At 41.1% G+C, this 26914-nt stretch overlaps 1 protein-coding gene across 3 annotated transcripts in view; it reads right to left on the bottom strand.

Moving 5' to 3' along the window:
• The window catches only part of Kcnab1 (potassium voltage-gated channel subfamily A member regulatory beta subunit 1), a 442167-nt gene that overhangs the window by 261862 nt on the left and 153391 nt on the right, over positions 1 to 26914 (bottom strand). The window contains exon 1 of one of the 3 annotated variants that reach the window (XM_031374016.1): positions 12530 to 13511. The exons of the other annotated variants lie outside the window; for them this stretch is intronic. Coding sequence (XP_031229876.1) covers positions 12530 to 12750 — 221 coding nt within the window. The 5' untranslated portion in view covers positions 12751 to 13511. Of the gene's footprint in view, positions 1 to 12529; positions 13512 to 26914 lie in introns of those variants that run through there. 3 annotated transcript variants of the gene reach the window in all.

Below are 26914 nucleotides of genomic sequence, written 5' to 3'. Positions count from 1 at the left end.
ATGTGATATCAATGACAATTATAGTTAACAACTGCTACATCCCAGGCATTGTTCATGCAGTCTTCAAAACAACCAGAAGCCATACGAAGCTGTAGCCAGATTCCCTTTAGGGACCTGATAGCAAAGTCAAGGCTAATTAAATGGGTACAATGGTAGCCATCTGCAACATGCTTTTACCAGACCATTAACTTTTCCTGCCATGCAGAGGGGAAACAGCAGTTGGGATGTAAAGTAAATTAACTAATTAATTTAACAAAATTCATGCATACACACATATATATTCAATCTTAATAGTGGGTTTATATATGATGAATAATTATTAAAACCACTTTGAAAATGTTATTTCATGAGCAAGGTGTAAATCTGATGGCTGAAATTTGAACATGCGTTTAATTCTTTCTTGATAATAGCCTGAAGCGACAGAGATAAAAATCCAAAAGGCCCACACAGCAACTGAGCTTTCTGTTAACCTGTAGCTTTTAGAATGAGCTCTGAAATTCTCAACATGTGTTCTTTGCACCACTGTGACCTCTGATCCTACCTCCACCCTGTTTTCTGGTATTATAGAGAGGGAAACATGGAGAACCTGGATATTCCACTGCTTCATGCCAACAGGGAAAAACAAAGCACAGGCTGAAAATGCAGTGTGCCACTATTAGCTATCCTAAGTGATACACATAATCATATGTGCTGGTCAGTGTGAGAGACAGTAAGCCCAGAAGGAGCCTGAACTGAGAGGTGAAACCAAAAGCCCAACATTGCAGACTGCATAGTGTATTACTTAGTTCTGGATTTTGCTCTGGTTTCTATTATTAATGATTGACATAATACTATTGATGGCATCCTCTCAGACTTCTCTCAAGCCCAAAGACAGTGCTAATTAAATTTGTTCAAATCTTTGGCTTAAATGTTTACATGAGACAATCAGCATAAAGTAAAATTGTATTGGCAAAGAGTGTTATTTATATAGTCTAAAAATCAGAAAACCCCATTGCTAAGAAATTTCCACCTGAAAAACAGAGGTAAACAAGTCTAATAGGCTTAACAGGAACAATGTGCAAACAAAATTACTGATCACTATTCTTAAATGTTTGTATTTCTAAAACTAATTGTTAAAATAAGACCAAGTATTGTGATTAGTCATATCACCACGGGGCAGAACTGCTTTCCTGCTAAGAAATGAGGCTGAAGGATGCTAACTGAGCTCACCACATTTGCTTCCCTAGTGGTCACCAATGACTTACAACCAGGCTGAGTCATTAGCAGGGTGACCATGCATCTTCAGTCTCTTTGTTTTTCTTTTCTGCTGTCAACAGTAATCAGTATCATTGTCATCATATTATGCACAGGTTAGACAACAGATTCTGTTGACAATTATTTAGAATACACCAAGAATAGGTTCTGTTATCCTTTGTCTATCCACAGGGTACTGCCTGAGCATCTTTGGGTGTCCTTTTTTACTCTAAATGTATCACCATTCTGCCCTTATAGAGAAAGTGGTAACAGGTTAAGAATGTGTAGTTATCTAGCCAAGGGAAGAGCTCTATGGCAAAGCTCATCAATTTTTATTTTAGAATTATTTCTGCTGTGATTACATTCTAACCCATGCTTTGCCTCCTAGCTCTGCCTTACAGTGTGGCAGCACAATTGATCAGCACCAGGGTCCTAAGGGCCATGAGACTAAAGAATGCTTACTGAACTCACCACATTTGCTCATTTCTCTTTCATTTCATTCTTAGAGCCACCAGGAAAAAAAATGTTTGGCTACAAGAGACTAACACATGAACCAAGCTTGAATTTTAACTCTTGATTTCTCTAATTTCTGAGTTTTCCTCTTAACTCAATTTGATTTGTAGCCATTAGTATTTCTCTCCAATCAAGATGCTATCTGGCACTGTTAGCAAACATTCCAAAAGAAGAGATAGAGATTTAAATAGTTTGGTATCACCATTCTAATCATCAAAGTCTAATATTCCAGGTAGTGATAGTATACTAGGGGTCTTTGGAAGATTGTATAAAGAACCAAGAACCCCCTCTGTACATGAGTGAGATTCTAGCTTCATCCTATTGCTACAATATAACACTGACCAACAGCAGCTTGTGGAGGGAAGGGTTTACCTCATCTTACACTTCCAGGTCAGAGTCAATCGCTGAAGGAAGTCAAGGTTAGAATCCAAGGCAAGAACCTGAAGAGCAACCATGCAGGCAAGCTGCTTGCTGGCTCAGTCTCTGGCTCTTTCCCAGGCTGGTGGGAAAAGAGACTACCTCTCTTTATAGAAGGCAGGACCAGTTTGCCAGGTGAAACCCATAGTGGGGTGCTCCCAATCCTTACCAACTAGCAATCAAGACGATCTTTCTCACAGACACTGCCATAGGCTAACCTAATCTAGGTAATTCCCCAAAATGAAGTGTCTCACGTCTGATAACTCTAGGCTGTGTCAAATAGACAATCAAAAGCTGACTTAGGACAGTCTGTAAGACAGAGCTTCACAGGGGAAACTACATCAAGCCAAAGACATTTGGAAATTTCTGTCAGAATATGTCAGGGTTTGATTAATAGGAGAAGCAGCTTTGTGATGAAAATAAAAGAACCTGTGCCTTCAAGTGAATAACATAAAGGCTCAGAAGATCTCACATCCTGGCAAGAAGCTCCTTCCCTCCTCCACAGCATGGGCCTGACAGCACTAATGAGGCAGGGACAGCATGGGTGCCATGGAAAGGTGAGGTAGTTCTGTTATGTGAGGTGCACAGGGCTCCACAGATACACTGCAGCAAGAGAGTCACTGCTGTTACACATGCCCAAGACCCTAGATTTTTTAGGGAGGGAATAAACAAAACACACCAAATTCCAGGTGCCAGAAGAGTAAGTATCAAAGCCTGAACTGTTGAAACATTACTGACCCAGGTTTACAAAGTGTACTGGCTGGTTTTGTGTCAACTTGACACAGGCTGGAGTTATCACAGAGAAGGGAGTTTCAGTTGGGGAAGTGGCTCCATGAGATCCAGCTGTGGAGCATTTTCTCAATTAGTGATCAAGGGGGTAGGGCTCCTCATGGGTGGTGCCATCCCTGGGCTGGAAGTCTTGGGTTCTATAAGAGAGCACGCTGAGCAAGCCAGGAGAAGCAAGCCAGTAAGGAACATCCCTCCATGGCCTCTGCATCAGCTCCTGCTTCCTGACCTGCTTGAGTTCCAGTCCTGACTTCCGCTGGTGATCAACAGCCATGTGGAAGTAAGCTAAATAAACCCTTTCCTCCCCAACTTGCTTCTTGGTCATGATGTTTGTGCAGGAATAGAAACCCTGACTAAGACATACAATAGAATGGGGGCTTTCATTTCTAATGCAGAGATGAAGCTGTAAACCCTGTTCACTCTGGAATTTCAATGATCTCATTGCTCCTTTGCTGTCTTGCCTCACCTCAACAAGTCTTACACTCTAGCGAACATGATTGGGAAGGAATGTTTGTTCCCACAGGGTCCCTTTAGCTCTGCTTTCTTATATACATGTTCACATGATCTGAGGCAGGCTGTTGGATGATTGGCTGTGCAGAACATCTCTGCGTTAGTCACTGAAGTTCTGCATCTATTTTCTCCCCTGATAAAGGGGCTTTATAGGTATAATGAAGTGAGGGGTCTTGAGATGGAAAAATTATTCTGAATTGCCAAGATTGGTCTGCTGTTACCAGATAAAATCTTGTAAAAGTGAAGAAAAGGTCAAAGTTAGGGAAAGATGTAAAGGCAGAAGCGGAACTTGGAGTGTTCTGCCTCAAGACAGAGGAAGCATTCACAGGCCAAGGAGTACAAGTGACTTCTCCAAGGTAGACAAGGGAGGGAATCCTTTCTACATTGAAGCTTGCAGAGGAACATATCCTGCTGACTTTTGTGTTCAGAGTTCTCACTTTTATGTGAAAGAAAAAAATACACAGGGCTTTAAGGCACTAGATTTGTGCCAATTAATTACAGTAGAAAAATTGTATGCATAAAGTTTCTCAATTTGCATTTTTTTCTTCCCGAGACAGGGTTTCTCTGTATAGCCCTGGCTATCCTGGAACTCACTCTGTAGAGCAGGCTGGCATCAAACTCAGAAATCTGCCTGCCTCTGCCTCCCAAGTGCTGGGATTAAAGGCATGAGCCACCACTGCCCGGCTTTCAAAATACTACTTTCAAAATATTACTTTTCAAAATATTAGTTTATTTGGTAGGGAGGGTGCGGGGGGGGGCTCGAGGAGGTTAGAAGATGACTTGAATCTTTCCTGTCACCTGTGGGTTGTGGGGATCAGACACAGGTCATCAGGCTTGATGGCAAGTACATTTACCGTCTGTGCCATCTCAATTGTCCCAGCTTTAATTCACCTCTTGTTCTAAAATACTACCAGAGAAGTTTCCACTGAACCTTTTAAGAAATATCTGGCAGAAAAATCAAACTTTCAGACAACACTTTTTGACTTAGGAGTTACCCTGAGAGTTTATGTAAAGCTGGGCCTCCTGATTTTCAGAGGACTACCTCCAGAAAAATTGTATTTGAGTAAAAGCAAGATGTAATGATCCATGTAATTTTTGAGTGAGTAGTTGGGTTTTACTATACATATCCCAACTACCTCATTGTATTTGGACTTCATAATAATAGTTGTTTATATTTTCTTCTTTAAAATGGAATAAATATATTTCACATCACAATGAAAGCCCTCTGGAATAAGACTACTAATATTTTTCTTAGAACTTCCCATTTTGTAAGCAAATACAGACATTAGGAATGCAGAAATGCTTGTGCAAACAGGAGTAAAAATCAGTATATTAGTGAGTCAGAAGGCCTGGTTGTATTAAATGTCCCGAGGAACACTGTGCTGGTTCTTGAGCTAAGGGAGAAGCAGCATTCATTAAAGCCACATTACTTCTGCAGTTGATTTTTATAATGAGCTTGTTGTGGCCTTAGCCCACAGATATAAAATAAAAAAAATCCAGTATCATGAAAACCTAGTATAAAGTGGAAACTAACTACAAAAGAAGTGAGAGTTGGGTACCTATTACAATGTGTTTTTTGGGAGCTTTCCTTATAACCGAACCCTGAGAAACCACATGGGCCAACCGTAGATGCTAGCTCACGGAAGGCTGAGCCACTTGTGGTATACAGTCCTGAGAGATGTTAATGACCAATACAGAAAAATTTTCTTCCTGATTTATAGTATTCATATGCAGTTGCCTTTATATCTACATGCCTAAAATATGCTCCAGTACCCAAGAGGCCTGTAGAGATGGCTCAGTGGTTAAGAGCTCTGTCTGCTCTTCCAGAGGACCTGGGTTCAATTCCTAGCACCCACATGGCAACCCACAACTGTTTGTAACTCTAGTTCCAGGGGATCTAACACCCTCATGCAGATATACATGCAGGCAAAACACCAATGTATTTAAAATATGAAATAAATAAAAATTACAATAGAGTACCTGAGAAAATAAAATAAAAATACTACAAACCATTAGTTTTCCCATCTAAATACTTAGCTGTTATTGACATTTTTGTTTTAAACCTTTTCCTATTTATCTATTTCTTCAATTGGCACCATAGTAACCTTTAGAGGTGATGGTCTTATAAAGTCTTCAGTTTTTCTTAGTGTAATTAGATCCCTCTACTCTAAAGAGTTAGAGTGCCTTTAAAAATTCATACCCCATTTTCAAATATTTAGCTAAAATACCAATTTCTTCTCTTTCAATTAATAATCCTGATCAAGAAATGAAAGCAAAGGTCCAGAGAAATTTCTGGACAGAGTAATCTTGTTATCTGCTGTCCAGATGCACCCAACATTGGATGGCTTACAGAGGAGGTGGTCATCCTATGATGACATTAGCACAGTTGGGAATTATAAAATGAGATCCAGGAGGAATGGAGAGGGCTAGAACCATTCTGGAAATTAGTAAGCTGAGTTGTGGTAATGGTTTTCAAGTGCCGGAACCCTCAGGAGGCAGGAAATTACAGCTAGCTCATTTTCCTTTCAATGGAGAACAGGCACAGAAGATTCCAATGTCGCTTTTAAAGAGGGAACTTACCAGAAGGGCTGTTGTATAACCCTGAAGCGTACTGATTCTTGGATGGTGGAGCAGTAAAACAGACAGGCCACCTAAATAGAAGCAAGGGCCAAATAGAAAAGTCCCCCTCCCCAGTGTCTCCAGGAGATTGGTCCTCTATGAACCACTGCGTATCTCCCTTGCTTTCTTACTCTTAGCCTTCTGTCTTGTTTCCCTCCCTGACCGGATGGATTCACCCTTTCCTTTACCCTGAGGACTAATGACATGAACGAATGATCTGATTCTGAGACAGACAAGCCAAACTCTTCATGGTTGCCATAAAAGGAGATTGCACAATATTTCTTCAGAGGCCTTTCTAAGTAGTTGCTGCATGGAGCAAATTGGAAAAGCAGGGCAGATTTCTCACAAGGGCTGGACCAGATGGCCTGTGCACGTGCTCTCAGAGTCCTCTCTAACTGTCAGTTCCAACAAATAAAAATCACTGCTGGGCTTCTGGTTTGGTTTCCAATCTGGGGAATAGAAAACCAGCCCGTGATGATATTTAAATATATTTCAAATCTCACTTTCAGGGGCAAGGTTTGTGGAGCTGTCTCTAGTAACATGGAAGGTGTCAGTCTCCAGTGGCCACGTGAGCATTTCTGCCTAGCCCTGACTTGTGGGCCTGTCTGTTTACCTGACCATGGGTCAGTGAATCTCTTTCTGAGGCATTAGTACTTCTAGGTGCTGTGATGGTATCCCCACTATTATCTGGATGTTAATTCACGTCTCAGTTTAGGAGATACGACCTTAGAGATTTGATGTTAGTATGGTAGTACTTTGGGGTTCTTTGCTTCTTCTCAATGTTAAAAAAAATGGGCCAAGACCCAGAAGTTGAAAAATAAAAGCTAAAGGACCACCAAAGACTTTGTTCTTGGAGTCAGGAGGCTTGAGCTTGGCCTTGATTGTCCCCCTGATTTCCAGGGTAACCTGAGAAAATGGTGTTCTACATAAAGCAATGCTACTCCACAAGTTAGCATCTGAGAATCCCTCAGCAAGCCCCAGTGACAAACCATCCATCTACTTAGAGTGATCAGACTATCTACACTAATAGCTTTTAATATTGAAAATATCTGCAGTATATTCAGGTTCATCATAAATTGGCCTCAGTACTCTATTTCCTAATTCTAATTAGGATTTCTAATTCTAAAGTGGTGACAGAACTATTTCTTAAGCATGAAACATAATTAGCCTCTGATATGAAATCATTTTTATCATGTCTAATTAGTATTTGTCTAAATGGCTTTGACAGTCTTTAAAGTATTTATTTATAAATGTGAGGAGGTGAGAGGACATACTTCTAAGAATCAATTCTCTTCCTCTACTGTGAGTTCTGGGTGAAGCCAGTTGTTAGGCTTGTGCTACGTCTTGCTGGCCGAGCTTTGAAATTCTTAATGGATATTTGTGAATCAATGTTTATTAATTTTATTACTCTCATAAAGGCATTTTTCTTGCTTAACAGTAGTTTTGAGACACGCTCAATGAAGCCAAGATTCCTGTATTTTGATCAATTTCTTTGCCCCAAATCTCATATACCCACTTCTGAACCTACCAAAGAAAGACTATCAGTTTGATGAAGGGAGTTTGAAACATCAAAGTGAATCTTGGGAATTTGATTTCTCTTTCAAATTTGATAGGATCCTTTTCTCTTCTCAGAACATTTACCCAAATCTTATAAGTTGAAAAGTTTGCAGAAATGAAAAACTTCTCTAACACCATGACACTTACAAGGAGAGTCATTGAGTGAACTGGAGATTAAAGACTTCATGAGGAATGACCAAGGGAGTGAGATGGCTCTGCAGACTCCATGGATCAGTTCCTGCACATACACAAGTGCTCAGCACATATATACATAGCCACGCATGCCCACCCTATACTTACAGAGCCATGGAACTCGGACAACGCTTGCCTGAAAATATCTGGGGGCCCCCTTCCCTCCTACCATTTTCTCACCCTCCCATGGATGCCAGACTTCTGGCTGCTGCCTTGCAGAGGTGGAATAAACTCTGTGCGATTGACTCAGCCACTACTTTTTAGGAAGGTTCCTCCACCTCCCCATTCTCACCATTTGGCTTTGAGGCAGAGAGGAAAGACCACACCTCTGACTCAGAATGGCACTCACCAAATTTTCTCTAATTAAAAAGTTGGCATTTTAAAGAACTAGGCGACTCCCTTCTCTGGACTAAGCTCAACTATTTCCATCTGAAGCTCAACTACAGATCTGGCTCTTCTGCATCTTTTCAGCACACCATTTTCTCCCACTTTCCCCCCATGAATACAACACACACACACACACACACACACACTGTGCTTTTTATGCAATCAGTTGATAAGATTGATCTTTTCTCTGAATTTCTTTGATTTAAAATCCACCCACTATTTGTGGGAGGTACCGAGTGATGGATGCGACGTGTGTTTGAGAGCTGTGACTCTGAGGAGCCGCACAGAAGCAGCATCTGGGATAGGATCTGTGCCTTCTCTGTGCAGTTTTGATTTTGCTAAGATCAAGAGTGCTATGAAATCCAATGCCCATTCTTCTGATTTCAGATCTAACTGGAGAACTGCCAGCATAATTGTTGCCTAATTGAACTGTGAGCAGGCACTGTTCAAATTCCTTGGTGGATCCACCATTGCTGACACATCCAAATGAACGTATACACGGCTGGTGAAATTGGAAACAATTCAATTTTACAAATCAATTTTCAAGTTTTGAAGACATTATACCATTATGCTACCACTGGAAATTTAATGGGCTATGGAAATTGCACACTTAAAAAACTTCCTGAGCATCTATAATTATTTTTAAAAGTTAATGGTAAAATGCAGCTAGCTAAAAACAGAAAAATTTGAAGTTTTTAATGGAATTTAAAGATTATTTTTCAGGTGTGAAATATTGCTTTTGCAAAGAAAACTTTAAAATATTGCAAAGCCTATTTCCCACTTCACATACACTAAGTGCAAAGCATGTTTACATAACTATACAGTGGGAGGTGATATTGTTATGGGCTCAAATTTTCTTAATAAAATTGAGTCTATCAATATTTAAATTGTTATAGAACTAAAGCAATAATTTCAGAACAGGAAGATAGGCTTGATAAATATAAATATTTTGTTACATAATAGCAGAAGCTCCAAACCATGTCAAGCCTTAGCAGCTATAGCATTCTAGAACATTCCCTTAAAACAGAACAACTCACAAACAGAAAAAAAAAAAGTCAGTGAGGAAACCAGGCTTAACCTCTGACTGATTAACTCTCTGTGTGGGTTGAAAGGTTTGTATGCATAGGTACATCTGCCACTTGGAGATTTATCATATATGCTTGCAGAGTTTCCACCAAGCTATCATGTACACCTAAACAGTAGGAAGAACTAGAACCAAGTAACTGTCATGCATTACAAAAGCACAGAACTGCCTTAGATATAGACAGCCCCAGAGTAAAGGTAAGGAAGAACCTTGTTATTCTGCTAACAGTAACATTTGAACAGCAGCATGTTATTGTAGATTTTTTTTTCCATAAAAGCCATGAAAAAATTAGTCAGTTTGACATAAGATTGGCGTAACTATAATTACATTTGCAAAATTTAGAAGACTGTTACAAAGAGATTGTTTCTTAGTTCCTAGTTTTATGAGCTCTTGACCTATGGTTGGTATTCTTAGCTTTAAGAATTGAGACTTAAATGTCACAGTCACTATAGAAGCAGAAAGAAGGTCATTTATTTCTCAAGGTTATAAGCAGGTCCTCAACTGTCAGGGACCACTGGCCCCTTACAGCAAGCCTGAACCTGAGTGAGTGGGTGGCTCTGCCCAGTGAACAGGAGATCTACATGAAATCTACAGTGAATACAGTGATCTAGAGTGAATAGGTTACATGGCGAAGATGAAATCACTCTATAAAGACAAAAGCACACTTGGGCCTCCTCAAATAGGAGTATCACCTTAGTGCATAGCCCTACAAGAATGTGCCACAACAGGAAATTCCAATATCTACTCACTAATTATGGTACCTTTTTCCAACTTGGAAGCTAGTTCCTAAGCCTTGTTGGCTTCTGCATTTGAGTACCCAGTTCTGGTGTAGAGAAGGTATGCAATAAGTTATTACTGACTAAATGAATACCGTTTTACTCTACACAGTTCCTATGACAATTTTTGTTTAGTAGACACTGCAGATTCTGAAGGAATTGATGAACAAGATTCCTGGACCCCTCCTCCTCCCAGGATTTCATGGCTATTTCTAAAAGCTCCAATGTGGAAACTATCTTCAAGAATAAGAGCATTATGATCATAAGTAATTGGTAACTTACTGTTCTCATTCATTCCACCGGTCACTCCCCGGATTATGTAGACAAGCCAGTCACCTTCCTTATTGCACAAAATCATTTACTATTTATTCTTAACGATCACTCTATGCACTCATATTATATTCTCAATGAAACAATGTAACAAAAACATAATTAAGGCAACAAAAATATTCCCACTATTTTGGGCAAGCACACAATAATTGTCGAACTCTTTATAACCTAAGAAAGCTTGGCATGTTTTATGGTATTATCTCATAATCTCTCTCATAGTTATCAGTCTGAGTAGAATTTAAAAGCAGGAAGCTGGATTCACACACACACACAAAGCACCTGTCCTAGCTGACGTGGCTCTGAATGAAAAGAGGAGTGGGAAAGAGCCACTTTGTTTAGTTACCACAAACTCAAGAGTGCTGAAGAACCCAGATGATTGTCAGTGAAGAGCTGTGCTTAGCTGCAAGGGAGGAGAGACGTGAGTGCTCCCCACTCCAATCTTCCGGGGAATGAGACAGTTACAGTTCAATCCAAGTTCAACTGTGTTGATAGGAGAACTTAACAGAGAGCCCCTGACTGCAAAAGCCCAGTAAGACAGAACTGCCCCATGACAAACCCCTGCAACACAACTATAAAGATGTGAGTACAGACAGTAGGGGTGTGACTTTTAACTTCGGCCTTATGGGAAAACTGTTTATTATTCTGTCAAATTCTGCATGTCCCAGTTGGAGCCACATCACCCTGGTGCGCCTTGCTCTTGGACTCTGTCCAGGAGGCAACAGCTTATCTCCCCCAGCAGCTTAGCTGCTAGCTCAGCAGCACCTACCACGCAGGAGTAAGGCTACGTCTGTGCACAGCAGCTACACAAAATTGCCAGAGCATTAGAGACTGGGGTCTCCTTTGGAAAAGTCATTGTATGGGGTCCTCTGTCCATCAGAAAAGCAAAGGAAAGTAGAGGGCTCAAAATGCTGACACTGGAAGGGAGCGGACCACACTCAGGGGGTTTATTTGGTGGCTTGTCCTCACCCTGCAGTTGTGGCCCAGAACTACTGCTATGGCTAGCTTCCCACTCGGTTCACAGGTTTTCTTTCTCAGTGGCTTGAAAACATCAGAAGAGCAAGACTTGCTGTTGCAATGGAAGGCTTCCCTTAACTCTGCAGATAAACTTTCATCAAGGCCAACTCTTCTAGAGAAGTTTAAATGCTTGCTTCATACAGACAACACAATCTTAAACGTACAGTATTTAACTATCCCAGTTCATCTTATCCTAAAATCTTGTCTCTAGCGAATGAGGGAGAGAAAAAAAAAAAGAAAGAAAAGAAAAGAAAACAATGAAAAGTTACACCTGCAAATGAGAATAGGTAAAGATCTCGGAGGATGTCAGCTGCTGCTCTCTTTTGTATACCTAAATACTAAGGAGAAGTGCAGAGGAACTACAGGGGAACTATAGAGCCCATGTCCAGAGTGCTGGTGCAAAGCAAACATAATGAAGTGACAGGGATCGCATTATGGAACAGTGAACTGTTTTTACTACAGGAAGATTTCTATCTATGAAAACAATGAATTCCTTGTGATACAGGAAACAGGAACACAGACATCCATGGACATTGAAAAGCTGATCCTTTGTATTTAACAACATTCACACTTCATTCATTTCAGGCAGTAATTTAGATTTCAATACAGTCATGCCCAGTCTCTAATTTACCGTTGTAGGTGTTTCTTGCTACCACAAACCTCCCTTAAAAGCTGGGCTTAGCATGTTGCCTTGGTCTCTTAAAGGTAAGAGTGTAGTGTGGGATGAGAAACTGTTCTGAAAAGCAGAATCGACAGCCTGTGCATCAAACAGGACAAACACTTTTGCTTTTGACGAACTGTCCTAGTAGAAAAGAGTTTCTAGCTCTTAGGTGTGTTTTCTTCGCACTCAGGAATCCATTAAGGTCCTAAGGTGCTCATAGCACTTAGAATATATATAAAATGGGCCACATCTTAAAAATCGCACACATGCATGCACAGCAGCTTGGGCTTTTTCACCTCTCCCCCCACAAAAGGCTAATTTAAAAGCAAACACCTGAGAATTCTAAATTAAGCAAACCAGCGCTGAGTTAAGTCACTTTCAAATACGAAGAACTGCCTGGCTGAACCTTCAAAGAACACAGAAATCCCGGGCAGAGGGACCTCATCATACCTATATTTCATGCCAGTCTGCTTTGCGGTGGACTCTTTGAGAGAAATGTGATGCTGAGGGGTGAAGGTCCCCAGGCTGCGAGCGATGATAGCGACAGTGCGGAATTTGGCCCGGGCTGCGTTCACCACATTGGGGGCGGTGGAGCTCTGCTTGCTCAGAAGTCGGTCCTCACCATTTCGACTCTTCAAATTGTGCTCTGTGCAGGCTATGGAGACTTGCATTGCTTCCCAGGACAGCGCAAGGTCCTCTCAGAACCCCACAGCACAGGCGGTCGGCAGAGGGTGAGCAGTTGGGGGGATTTCGGCTGTCTTTTAACCCCTCTTACCCCCCTTCCTGGATGCCTTCAGAGGAGTCCCAGCAGCTGACTTCAGAACCCTACACAGTGGCAGGAGAGGCTGAGGTGCAGGACAGAGTCCCTGGGACCCAAAGAAGTAAACAGCCAAGCTGGAAGTTGTCTCAGCAGCTGGAGCGCGAATCAGCCTCCCCAATCTTCCCAGGCTGTGATCGCGGCTGATTAAACAGCCAGATCCATGTGGTCAGGAGGCTGGTGCAGAAGCCTAGAGCTGAGCATTCATGGTGACTGCACACAGCCCTGCCTGGAGCCAGTCCGAGGTGCCTGAATGCAGAGGGCTGGTTTCTGGGCGCTGGCTCAAAGCAACGCAGGCATACCGCAAGATGCGCTGCCAGCACCCTCTGGATCACAGAGGCAGGAGGCTCAACTGGAGAGGAGCATCCCAAGAAGCAGCTAACAGCAAGCAGGGCCCCGCGGACCCGTGGTCTCCATCCACTCTGCCTGTCAACTACCTCCCTCCCGGGCTTCGGAGGATGCGGAGGTGGAGGCGTCTTAAGACCCCTCCCCACTCATCCTCGGTCAAAAGCTGGGTCTCCTGAGCCAGCACTTACTTGGTTAGCGACTGCATAGAAGAGCTAGGAGGTCCCTTTAAGGAGCGCCCTGCCTTTGTGTGCAGTGGGAAGGAAAGATCACTGTGACCACTCCTTTCTGGAACGGGACTGGGAGGGCTGTTCCATCAGGGGGCTCTGTCTAGATGCCACCAAATCTTGCTGCAGCACAAGAGTTGAGACCTGAGGAAGGCTAATAGGGTGCTCCTCGGACAGCACACTACTGAATTAACATGTGAATACTCTTCTGACTTGCTGGAACACGACTTGCTGGAACAGGGCTTGGAATTCAGCTATTAGCCTTGTCAGGGTTCATATCCTTCTGCATGTTATTTCTTATGCAGATAAGTTAGAACTTTCCTGAAAAGCCACAGTGCAGTCTGGATGGAGTGGGGTCTGCTAACTTACTGCAAATTTATTTAAAATACCTGAGTAGAGACTTCTGCGATGCTGTGGGGAGCAATGGGTCCTCCACGCTGGGATGGACAGGTGGGGGTAGGTGCAATGGGAGAGAAGCAGGTCAGCATTAAGGCCTAGAAGGTTCAGGAAAGTAGGAACCATATATACTGTTATGGCCACAGGATGGGCAGCAAGATGTTCTGTGAGCTGAGCCTGAACCCATATAAGATGCATTTCTTGTCTGGAACAACTGCTCAAGAAACGTGCTCAGACCAAACTATCAATTAGTTGATAATTTATCTCTCCATTTGAAGTATGTGAGAAATAACTCCTCCTGTGTTTAAATTACAGCTTCTCTAAAAGCTTCTTTCTAAATGTGATTCCCAACAGACCCCACTGTCAAGGAAAGAGAAACAACAAACGCTGTTTGTGAATTCATCTCTGTACTTGGCAATAGAGATCAATACGGAGGGAAATTTAGGAAGCTCCATCTCAGTTGTCAAGAAACAGGCAATCTGGGTGGGAAGGACAAAGCATTCAGTCTTCAGAGCCTAATTATGTTGAAAAACCACACTCTACCCGTCCACTGGAGTGGTACCCACCCTAAGCACACCAGAATGAAGAAGGAATGAGTTTGGGGAGCCTAGGGAACACACTTCATTTTGATCCATCACCACACTTCAGTGGAGTTTCTCCTTAGTATCTGACTCTGCTACTGGGACACATGACAATGGCCAGCGTTTCAGGAAGCACATGAAAGACTCAGACTCAGGCAGCTCTCCTAGAGGTATGAGACTGCCCCTGTGGCAGAAACGATGGGTCTGACTTGATTATCAGGAGTACAGGGAAGCATGTTCAGGGACCACATACCCTGCCTGTATAAATTAAATAAAACAGCTGGTCTGGCCACTTCTGCCCAAGCAAATGAAGTTGCAGGGATGCAGTCCTCAAGGAGACTCTGTGCTTGTGCTGAGATCCACTCAAGATGTTAGTCTTAACACTTTGAACCTGAAGATAAGATGTAAACCACATTATGGAATTGCATCCTTGACCCTCCATGTTTTTTTCCTCTTCCCATTAGAAAATCAATATGTTAATTAACAGAATATTTAGGATGAGTGAGGCTGGAAGGGTTAAGTGAGCACCTCTTCTTTTCACCCAGGCAGGAACACCGGGACACACCTTTCTTTAATCTTTGGAATAAACAGTGGGCAGAAAGGAAGCAGATCATAGGAACCTTTATTTTTGCACACTAAGCCAGCTCATCGGAGATGATCAACGTGAATTGGGAAAGCAGTCAAAATGAGAAGAGGAAGAAGTGGGAGGAATCAAAAGAAACAGCTTTTAGAAAAGGAAAGGGGGAAAAAAAGCAGGCTAGGAGCAAGGAAGGGAGGTGGTGCCCTTCAGACCTGAGGGGTCAGGAACTAGGGACTTCAACTTGGCAAGTGGCTGTGGGGGAGGGGAGGTGGGCAGAGGTTCAGCTGGGAGTGCTGCCGGTTTTAAAGGAAGGGCTAAGAGGCCTGGACATGTTAATCAATGTGGCATCTAGCTTTATTAAAGGGCTAGCAGAGAAATGGCAAAAAGCACAGCCTAGCCTAGATCAGGAAAAGGGTTATCTGAACAAGACATACAAGGTAGAGCATTTCTGACCCCAACAGGACCACACAGAGTGCTTGCTTGGTCTATGGCAGGTGCTCACTCTATAAATAATTGAGAGGTGATGAGGAAATAAAGAAGAGGGAGAGGGGAAGGTGGGTTGGATGGGGAAATGCCATTTCCTGGATAGACTCCATTCTTTAAAAACAACCACGAAAGAAAATTCTGTGCATTCACTTTGAAGCTCAGCCAGTGTACTGAAAAGGAGTGAACGGTAGCCCCCCATTTTCCTCAGCTCCTCTTGAGTGTGATCCAGTGTCCCAGCCTTTGGGACATGCTTCATAGAGAATCAAAGATCTGAGGCCAGAGGATGCTCACAGTGCAGGCTTCTTTCTTGCTGACCACAGTGAGTCTTTCATCTCTGATACCACACAGGCTTTTCTGACAGGCAACCAGCAGCCCCATAGTTTCCCCAGATATCGTCACTCTTCCCAGCATAAAGGGAGCAGTCATTCTCAGGAGCCTGGAAACTAGATAACAGTTGGCTGTAAGAGTGCCCATTCCTACTAAGTTTGCTAACAGGCCACACACTAATTAAGCTGGGAACATAGACTTGGAATGTGTGTTCCTTCACTGTTGCCCAACAGGATTTAGAGGAGTCCTCACTATGGGAATTTCAGGCTTAAATAGACAAATAAACTTGCTTATAGATAGATTTACACACACACACACACACACATATGTATAGATATAGTTATGGGCTAGATCATCTCATTGCAAACTTCATGTACTGAGGCCCTGGCATCTCCTCAGTGTGTCAGAGTGTGACTGTATTTGGAGACAGTCTTTAAAGACATAACAAGTATAATGAGGTCATAAGTTTGAGCACTAAGCTAATATGACATATGTCCTTATAATAAGGACTGGGGCCAGACATGTGAAGACATGGAGCAGAGGACCATCGACCAGCACAGGGCAGGGTCCTCAGAAAAGGCCAAGCTTGGTACTTTGATCTCAACAAGACTTTCAATCTGTAGAACTAAGAGAAAATAATTTTTCTCTCCTGTAGCTACTCAACTTCTAGTACGTTGTTGTGTAAGGCTGAATTAATACAGACAGGAAGTTTAATTTATATCTATTAACATTGTTCATAAGAAACTATTGGAGCATACTAACATATAAGCTTCTAAAGGTCATTATTAGTCACGATGAATGCCATTAGATATACGCCACACATCCCAAGCTGTTATTAATGTTCCATAGGAGAATGGTGAGTTCCAGCCCAGCCTGAGTGACCACAGCACAACTCTTGTCATAAAAACCAAAAGGTAGACAGCAATCGACAGATCTGTTCTCTAGGAAGGACTTCTGAAATGTGCCCCAGAGAAAAGCCTGCACACAATCTCTTTGTTTCTCTTCATAAAGTCATACAAAGTTCTATGTGATTGCTCTATTTTTTTTAACTACCACACATTAATTATTAAAAAGTGTCATAAGTGTGTGTGATACAGTGTGTTAACAGTCAGTTACTTCTGAACATCCTTTCACCACCTCCCACTCCCCATCCTTCCAATCCTTTCATGCTGTATAAAATGAGTCTTCATTGGAAAAATAGTAGCTTTTAGGCATATTTAGTGTCCTTTGTGTCTCCTGATCTCCTTAGCTTACTGATTTTCCTTTGAAGGGCTTGCTCATATTCCCTACCGAACCTTCAGAGACATCCTGAAGCAGTAGAGAGAGCACCACACCAGTAGACAAAGCCCAGTCATGACACCTCACCTGTAACTTTGGAGTAACCTGCAGCTTTCTCTCACTCCTTTCCTTCAGCTGAAGCATTTGTGGGGGTGAGGTGGTGTGTGTGTGTATTCATATCTTTATTTTGAAGATCTTTTGGTGCTTGTGTTCTGTAGATATCATGACTATATCGCTAAAGTCATATAGCACAGGACTAAATTATTGTATACTCTCTAGTTTGGCCAAGATCTCAGTGAGTTCCTATTTATTACCTAGAAGTGGAGTTTTAGCATTAGAATCAACCATATTGGGTCTTGGTAACAGTGCTATTTAAATGCAGATTACAGGATGTAAAATTTGTATCCCAGGGCTTTTTGTTTTCATGGTCATCTCAGTGTTCCTGGGATCCTGGGAGACTTGACAACAGATGTGCGAGTCACAGCTTAGCATGAAGCTCCTTCTTCCTCTGCCTCTTCTCTCTCCTTTGCTACTGAACAGGAGGCTTACATTCTTGAAACCTTGGTTTCCTCACAGAGGCTTAGTGACACAAGAATGGGGCTCTCCAGAGGAGCTGCCTACTAAAGAGGGGCTGCATTCTCTCGTCGAGGAAGCACTAGATGAAGAGAAGGTGAACACACTCAAGATGACACAGGCAGAGTTGGGATGTAAGGGAGGAAGCCTTCCTTTGGCTGTTTGGTTCTTAACTGCTATGCATATTGCTCCTCACTTCAGAAGGACTTCACATAACACCCTCCTTTGAACACAGCTTAAAAAGAAATCCAGTTACCATCATGAGTGCTAGACATAAAATCAATTTAGAAAGTCTAAATATCAACTTAAAAAAATACTTCATGACTATTTATTCTTATCTTATTGCTGTAAAAATTTCCCAATTACCCAGAAAAATTTTGGTTTATTCAATTTCTTCCCGTGAGGTCAGAACCAAATATTTTTTACTGGTTTTGCTTACAACTTATGGTTTATATTCCATTTGAAAGCACAGCCAGCAGGAGCCAGGAAACATTCAATCATGCAGCTAGGGAAAATTGAGAGTTATCCAACACAGAAAAGAATCTGCTAATATCAGAAGCATTTTAAACATGCACATGTACAGATGGTGAGCTGCTTCCTGTGCCTATAATTTATTACTTATTATATTCTCACAATTTTAACCTGCCATGAGAATGATCACGATCCCATATGTACATCGACACAGTCTCTACAATAACAAATAAATCAGGGATTAGACATGCAGATGGCTTTTCTGTTGAGAAGAAACTTCTAGGGGTCTACCCCTCAGCTTTCCTAGAAGAACATACTTACAAAGAACGAAACAGGACACTCAGAGCAAATCCATTTTCACACACCAGACTCTATTCCAGAAACAAAGCCCAGTGAAGCAAAGGATGGGCCGAGCTGCAGCCCTGGGAAGCAAAGCAAGGCTTGGACATGAGAGGTAACTATCCCGTGACTGTGCTACATTCCCCTGCTGGCAATTACCATTTAAACTCCATTCACAGCAACTGGCAGTTATTTCCCCACATCCAGAATATTCTGAAGTATATACGAGCCACAAATTCTAATAATTTTCATAAATGTTCACACAGAAAAAAATGGTACTCCAGTATTATGTAGAAAGAGTTGTGGTGAAATGGGAAATTTACAATTCAGATGATTTTGTTCTGCCATGTCATGGTAGGTGATTTCTCACAGTTTTCAGGAAAACAGAAATAAAACTTGTAGTCTGTCTGCCTTTATGAATGTTAACTTTTCTTCCAAGTAATTATCCATTACCATAATTTCTATTGGTTATATTAGCATCAGACAATCTGAAACATGTGCTGTGTCTTTTGTTAAAAGATTTTCTTGAGAAGTTTAATTCACAGAGAAATTATTTTCAAAAATAGAGTTATTATATATAATACAATCCACAATAAAAGCAACTAAATGGCACATTGCTGTTTCATGTACTACAAAGTGCTTAATTAATTATGCCATGAGGCATATGGTTAATTTTCAAGTAATTAAAAGTGTTTTTAGTTTTAGACTCCCTCTCCACAAAAATCACCATTTGATGAACTTAAAATAAAAATATAAAGGAAATAAATTGTTACTAACAATCTTCTACAGTGCGTTCACATTTAGACTTCAGGTCTCTGATCTAATTGCTCAGAGCTGTAGTATCCACATCTTTCTTCTAACAAATTTGTGTTTTGGAAGCAACACTATTTAAAAAACACCGAGCTGTTGTCTCTCCCCACTAATTGTTGGAGCAACCTCTCAAAGTGTTCCAGTGCACATCTGTGAACAATGGTGACCACAGCATCCCAACAGTTGGCCTGTAACAAGTAAAGTTAACAATTTCAAAAGTGAAAAAAATTCTTTAGAGACTTGATAAACTCTAGTGTTTAAGAAGGGATATTATAAACCTTTTTACTATGACAATTTATATTTGGCATATTCCAAGCTGAATGGAAGAAGAAAATGCTGTTTCTTTTATGTCATAGGCATTGTGGTAAAAGCTTCTCTGCCTATTACCTTAGTTCAGAGGAAAGAGAAAATAAGCTATCACTTATTCACTTCAATCAGCTGAAAATTAAGTGTTGTTTAGGTGGTTACACAAGCATTCATAATCCATTTTGCAAAACTGCAATGAGGGAGGTAGAATATTGGCCAGCATGTGCTTGACTCTAGATTTGATCCTGAAGTCTGCTTATGCCTACAAAATAATAAATGTCTGAAGTACGTGATATGCAGTTATATCTCTTAAAACCTACAATGAATTAGATTCTGTAAGAACCTCCCACAGGAAGCCATCTTTACTAGATGAAGCTGAAAAAAAATTCAACCTCCAAAATGTTACTGAGACAAACATCACTGGTTCAATTTAAGTTTGTTCATCTGCTTTGAACAAGAAAAGCTATTATTATACACATTTTTTATCTCATAATAGTAATATATTTTGTAAAGCTTCTAAGGGTTTGTTTTTATTCTAATCATTTTTTTGAAACAGAATTCTCATAAAACAAGAAGATCCAAGATTTTATGGGATCATTTTTTATTTGACTTTTCTCCTTTAGCAGACTGAGAAAGGTTAATGCAGGAAACCTGTTTAGTCTCTCACCATATTTAAAATGAAAATCATCCTGAGTACACAGTAGCTTTTAAGCCTTCTCTCACCTCAGACCCTCAGACCCAGGAGGATTGCTATTCAAAAAAAGAAAAAAAAAGAAAGAAAGAAAGGAAGGAAGGAAGAAAGAAAAGAAAAGACAGGAAAATATCAATATATCAATGACAAAATTAGCTTATCCCTTTTCTTGACTTATCTCCATAGCTTCCTCTCTATCTCTTTCCTTCCCTTTCTTTCTTTTTCTTTCTTTTCCTTTATTTCTTTCTGTCCTTCATTTTCTTTCTTTCCTTTTCTCTCTTTCTTCCCTTCCTTTCTTTCCTTTGTTTTCCTTTCTTTTCTTCCTTCTTTTTTATTTCTTTCTGTCCTTCCTTTCCTTTCTCCTTTCTTTCTTTCTTTCTTTCTTTCTTTCTTTCTTTCTTTCTTCCTTCCTTCCTTCCTTTCTTCCTTTATTTCTGTCTCCTCCTTCCTTTCTCGTGTGTGTGTGTGTGTATGTGTGTGTATGTGTGCATACATGTGCACGTGCACACTGTTGGATAAGTTCATAACAATAAAACTAATAGTGAAAGTATAAAATCAAATGTTAAGCTCTACAGTTTCACAATAGCTATTATAACTGTGTAGAAGTTCATTGAGATGCAAAATCTTTTGGTCTGGCCAATCTCACTGTGTAATGCTTTTTATTTGACATTCATTACAATAAAGTTTTAATTTAAAAAGGGTAATATGGAAAGACATGTTAGTAGAGATTCAAAGTTGGACAACCATTTGTTATGAAAAATGGTATGGAAGTTCCTTGACAAATCATAACGTGAAAAACACGATTTATGCATTCTGTTGCTAAATTAATAGCCGAAGAATTACATCACAGTTTTGGAGAGCTCATGCATGTCCATAGTCATTGCAGCATTATTGACAAAAGCCAAGATACACAAGCAACCTAAGTGCCCACGAGTGGATCAAGAAGTAAAGAAGCTATGGAATACATGCCATGCAATATCATCAAGTCTGAAATACTAATATTTGCAAGAATATGAGTAAAACCAGATAGTTTATGCACAATTAAATAAGCAAGATGCAGAAAGACACATACTAGGATTTCATTTTCATGTAGATGTAAAATCAGCCAAGCTTATAAAGCTGTGACAAGAGAAGAGTTTATGTGTCCTGACTTCCAACAGGAAAAAAATTGGAAGAATTAGAGGAAAAAGAGAAAAGGGTAAAGAAAGGAAGGAAGAAAGGAAGGAAGGAAGGAAGAACAGATGGACCTATCTGAGGTGATAGCTATGACTGTAGTGATGATATGTGTATCTTGGTATGTACATGTATCAAATCATTGTTATATTTATTAAACATATACATTTATTAATTTGTCAATTATACTGCAATAAAACTAAAGAAAAGGAAACAAATAACTCACCCACTGTTATGAAACTTGTTTCCTACTGAGATTGAATTACCACCCAGATATCCAAACTCATGCTGAACAACCTAATGGACCACTTATATAGTTACATTAAAAACAAGCTCCTACCTTAAAGGGAAAATAACCTCTCACTTACGTTCAATCAAGTATCATATTTTCTGAAGTTTTTCACAATGCTTACTTTTTATAAGCAAAATGAAGTAAAATTTTATTTCTATCATATAATTATGCCCATTTTTTACAGGAAATTTTGGAATATATAGATAAATCCTCTCAAGTTTATATAAATCATAGTCAGAGCACTGAGTGAGATAGACATAGGAGGAAAGGAGGAATACCATTTGTTAAGGAGACTTAAAATCATCCCGGTCAGTATTTCTTAGTTTTTCTGCTTTTATACACAGGTTTGTAGTTATTGTTATTGTTGGACACAGCTGAGTATCTTTCAAGATTTTTATCATTTACTTCATCCTATCAGCTTTACTTGTTCTTTTCTTTTTTTTTTTTGCTCTTCAAATTTCTTTTTTTTTAATTTAAATTATTTTATTTATTTACATCCCAGTCCTTGCCTCTCCTCCCTCCCACAGTTCCTCATCTCATTACTCTCTCCCTTGCCTCTGAGAGGGTGCTCCCCCCAAGGCCTCCCCCTCCCCTGGGACTCAAGTCTCTGGAGGATTAAGTGCATCTTCTTCCCACTGAAGCCAGACCAGACAGACCTCTGCTGTATATGTGCCAGAAGCTTCGGACCAGCCTGTGTATGCTTCTGGTTTGGTGGCTCAGTCTCCGGGAGTTCCCTGGGATCTGGGTTAGCTGAGACTCATTTTTCATGTATTATCTTTTCTATTTGTTATTGCCATCATTGATTATTATTATTTGCTGCTACTCAGCTGACTAACTCTATGTGCTGATGAGACAAGAAGGTGGAAGATTCGCATCCCTAGATGTGGCTTGCTAGCTGGGAGTATGCAGCCATGCATGACCAGCTGGCCAGTGTGAATCAGATCAAATGCAGTTTATATGTTCTTTAGAGGAAAAGGGAGAGACCCCTGTGGGCTGGGGTATTTAAATATAGTGTATCAGAAAATCTCTGGGCATTGAGGGCAGAAAAGAGTTAGGCAGAGAGAGAGAGAGAGAGAGAGAGAGAGAGAGAGACAGAGAGACAGAGAGACAGAGAGACAGAGAGACAGAGAGAGACAGAGACAGAGAGACAGAGAGACAGAGACAGAGAGACAGAGAGACAGAGAGACAGAGACAGACAGAGACAGAGACAGAGAAAGACACACAGAGAAAGACACACAGAGAGAGACACACAGAGAAAGACACAGAGAGAGAGAGACAGAGGCAGACACACACAGAGAGACAGAAACAGAGAGAGATAGAGAGACACAGAGAGAGACACAGAGAGAAAGACACAGAGAGAGAGAGACAGAGAGAGACAGACAGAGGCAGACACACACAGAGAGAAAGACACAGAGAGAGACAGAGAGACACACAGAGAAAGACACAGAGAGAGACAGTGAGAGAGACAGAGACAGACAGACAGACAGGCACAGAGAGAGAGAGAAAGAGAGAGAGCAAGAGAGAGAGACAGAGACAGAGACAGACAGAGACAGAGACAGAGACAGACAGGCAGACAGACACACACACACACACAGACACACACACACACAGACACACACACACACACACACACAGAGAGAGAGAGAGAGAGAGAGAGAGAGAGAGAGAGAGAGAGAGAGAGAGAGAGAGCAAGGAGATGCCAGAGGGAAAACAGCCTCCATGGGGATGTTGAGAGTCTTGTTGGGGAATGTGCACTGCACTTGTTATGCAGCATTGTTGGAAAGAGGGTTTCTACAGTACATAGTGCAGAACAAAGTCTGTATACATCAAATGTCAATAGAGAACAGTCTGGAATAAAAGGATAACTACAACTTCTCTCTCAGAGCACACATGTGAGTATGGAGAAAAGTTCTTTAGGGCTTTTGGTGAGGTTGGGAGTGTAAGCTGAGTTTTAGGTAAATAAGACTGGAAACTATGTGTAGGTGGTTTGAGGCAAGAGGGCCATGGGAGATGGCAGGAGTTGGTTGGCCATAAGATACAACCTGCTGAAGAGATTATGATGCTTCTTCTAATCCTAGCAGGATGGAGGAATGCTCACAAGGCATGGTGATCTGATAAAAAGTTGGAAAATATACAGTAGGAATTATTTTTGATAGAAGCAAAAATGTTGCCAGTAGTTAGCAATAGGTGGTAGGATCATAGGTAATTTTTGTTTCTTTTATTTTGCTCGTAAATGATGTTCTGCTGTGAGCACATATTACTTTTGTATTATGGAACACAAAAAGTGATGCCCAGAAAGCAAGAAATGATGCTGGAAATGATTGTGAGCCAGTGGGCACACGTATCCTGTAGGGAAGAGCGGTGGCTTTGTTTGCTTCACAGCATTTGGGTAAACAGCACTAGACGGACTCAGTTTACTTTTCAACAGGCAAACCTCCAGGTATAAACTATGCAGAATACAACCACTGAGCTTTGTTAACTAACACAAGGAATAACTTGATAAGCTAAATAACTACTTATTTGATTCTTCCTAGATCTGATAGGGACTCCTGCCAGCAGCACAGGCAAGGAGTGTTCTGATCCACTGAGAACAGCAGTAAATATGGAGCATTAAAATAATTTCGGTAACAAAGATTTTATGGCACTCTTCAATATTTGGCCTCTCCTATATCTGGATGAGACCCTGCAGGAACCCACAGTTAGTCAAATCAATGTGAGCTGAGTTCCCTGGGAAGCTAGGACATGTCTTGATTTAACACAGCTGTTCAGAGAAGTGAGTTATAGATTCCCATAAACTGAAGAAATCAGTTACAACTGACAGAGATAAACCTGGGTGTCTCCTATACAGAAGCTGAATCACAATGCTGCCATTTCTGAGACATCTGTAACAATTATGTGTTTTCTTCAGTACTCTGCTTCCATCACTTGCTTATTCTCCTTATAGTCTTCTATGTAATTTTGTAATCATAACATAAAATAAGGTGGGATTAATATAACCTGGTGTTTCTGTGTGTAGTCCTTAAGATGCCAGCACAGCAGCAGGAATGAGGAAGGCATTGGGAAAGCAGAAGGAGTTCGAGCTGAGATGAAATGTGTAATACTCAAGGAAAAAGAAAACCTGAAGCTTTGACTTAATCTGATGACTGAACTTAACAGGGAAGTAGTCAGCTATTATTGCTAGAGCTATCATAAATGGTACACACTTGGTGAGGCTTAAATAGTAGGTGTTTATTCTCATAGGTCTGGAGCCAAGAAGTGGAAAATGAAGGTGTCAGCAGGGCAGACTCTCTCCACAGGCTGTTCTAATGTCTGGTGGCAGGCAACACTTCTTATGACTGCATCCCTCTAATGTCTGTGAGTGCCTTGCCACAAAGCTTTGATGTATCACGGGCCCCTGTCATTCAATTTAGGCTTACTTTAGTAAACTTATCTCAAGATCATTATCTCAATTACATCTTCAAAGACTTTTCCTTTCAAATAAAGACTTGAAACACTGAGATGTAGTTATATCTTTTGAGGTCCTAAGATGTAGCTGTCAGTTTGCAGAAAACTTGGTCAAGGAGGAGAGAGGAAGGGGAAAGAAGGCAAGAGGCAGAAGCAAGAAGCTAGACTTTCTTCCTGGTCTGACTAGAGAAAAATGGAAGGTGTAAGAAAGTAGTAAGAAAATGCTACAGAGAGACATAGCCTGGCCTGGAGCACAGATGGAAGCAGCTCATAGGTGAGAGTGTTCTCTATAAAGAACCAGCAGAAAAGGAAAAAAATAATCTAAGTTCCCACAGGTCAAATAGGAACAGCTAGTACTGTTCATGCCACATGCAGAGGTTCTTTGACTGAGGACAGGAACGTTGGGCATAGAGAGTCACACATATGAAAGTGTCTACAACCGTGGTGAGGATAGATTACAGTTTCCTTAAAGGCAATATTTTATTCTAGGGCAGCAAGAAGATGGCACATGGACTATTTGGGAGGTAGAATTCCCACTAAGACTAATAAGATGACAACAAAGCAAACAGGAGGAAAGTTGTGAGACAGGCAAGTGGTGGAAGAAATACCAGTGGCTGATAAAGCGTCCAGGGAAAGGGTGTTTGCCTTTGTTTCAATCCCATCCTAGTCAAAAGCAATGATATTTCCACATGAATGCCATTCTTATTAGTAATCGCTTAGGTCATCATGTCCACAGAAGTAAATATTGGAATTGTCTTACTAGTGTGTTGTGGCTGGATTTTCCCTGTCCATCCTGTGATTGGTTAGGGAAAAGGGAGGCGGAGTGAAGAGTTGCAGGGACAGAGAGCGACTCAGAGGAGGGGAAAGAGAAGCCAAGAGGGAGGCAGTTGGACAGGAAGAAGATCCTGATCCCACGTGGTTTTAAATAGCCACAGGTGGTTATGAATATCATATAGGGATAGTGTAGTTGGGACACCTTGTTTGATCTAGGTGGGCAGCTTGTATCATCATCAATTGGCTCTGAAATTATCGTGTGGGCATCTTGTGAATCATTAATATATAGATCTGACTTGTTAATTATAAGCTTCTAGAGTATTGTTTTACTGAGTTACTGGAAGGTGGGACCACCAACCACGGGCGTTTATGGCTGAGAAGGAACTAGCAGCTCCAGAGACAAGAAAACCAGAGCTGGGCAGACCGCTATCAGTCAGAGCCAGCAGGGACAGCGCTGTAGCTGGATCGAGTGTGGGAACCTGGCAGTTCATCTTGTAATATTTCCTGCAGCAGTGAGTAGTCTAGTATTAGAGTGTCTCAGACATGGGCACAGAAAGCTTCAGTTATGGAACAGAAGAGGGCACGATATCATTTGAAAGGGTGCTTTAAATAACGGCAACTTGAAGTTGTAGGCAAAAGACCTACTCAGCAGAGTGGTTCGTGTAGACAAGGTGAGTCAGCCTGTAAATCACAGTTCTCAAAATACTGATGCAAATGATTCCAAGCAAGATTTCAGGGTAAGGAACTACTGTAGCCTAATATCAAATGAGACAAAGCTATGTGTGGGCATCCTTTATAATGTTAGCCCTCAGAAGACAGAGGCAGGAGGACTGGGAACCCTAGATCAATATTAGACATAGGGTCTCAAAACAAAATAGCATTGCAAAACTGATGCTTTTCAAATCACGCTATTGCAATGTTTAAA

This window comes from Mastomys coucha, unplaced genomic scaffold (genome assembly GCF_008632895.1).
Source record: "Mastomys coucha isolate ucsf_1 unplaced genomic scaffold, UCSF_Mcou_1 pScaffold16, whole genome shotgun sequence".
Lineage (NCBI taxonomy): Eukaryota > Metazoa > Chordata > Mammalia > Rodentia > Muridae > Mastomys > Mastomys coucha.
The sequence above is the reverse complement of the archived record's forward strand: the minus strand, read 5'-3'. Positions and strand labels throughout refer to the sequence as shown.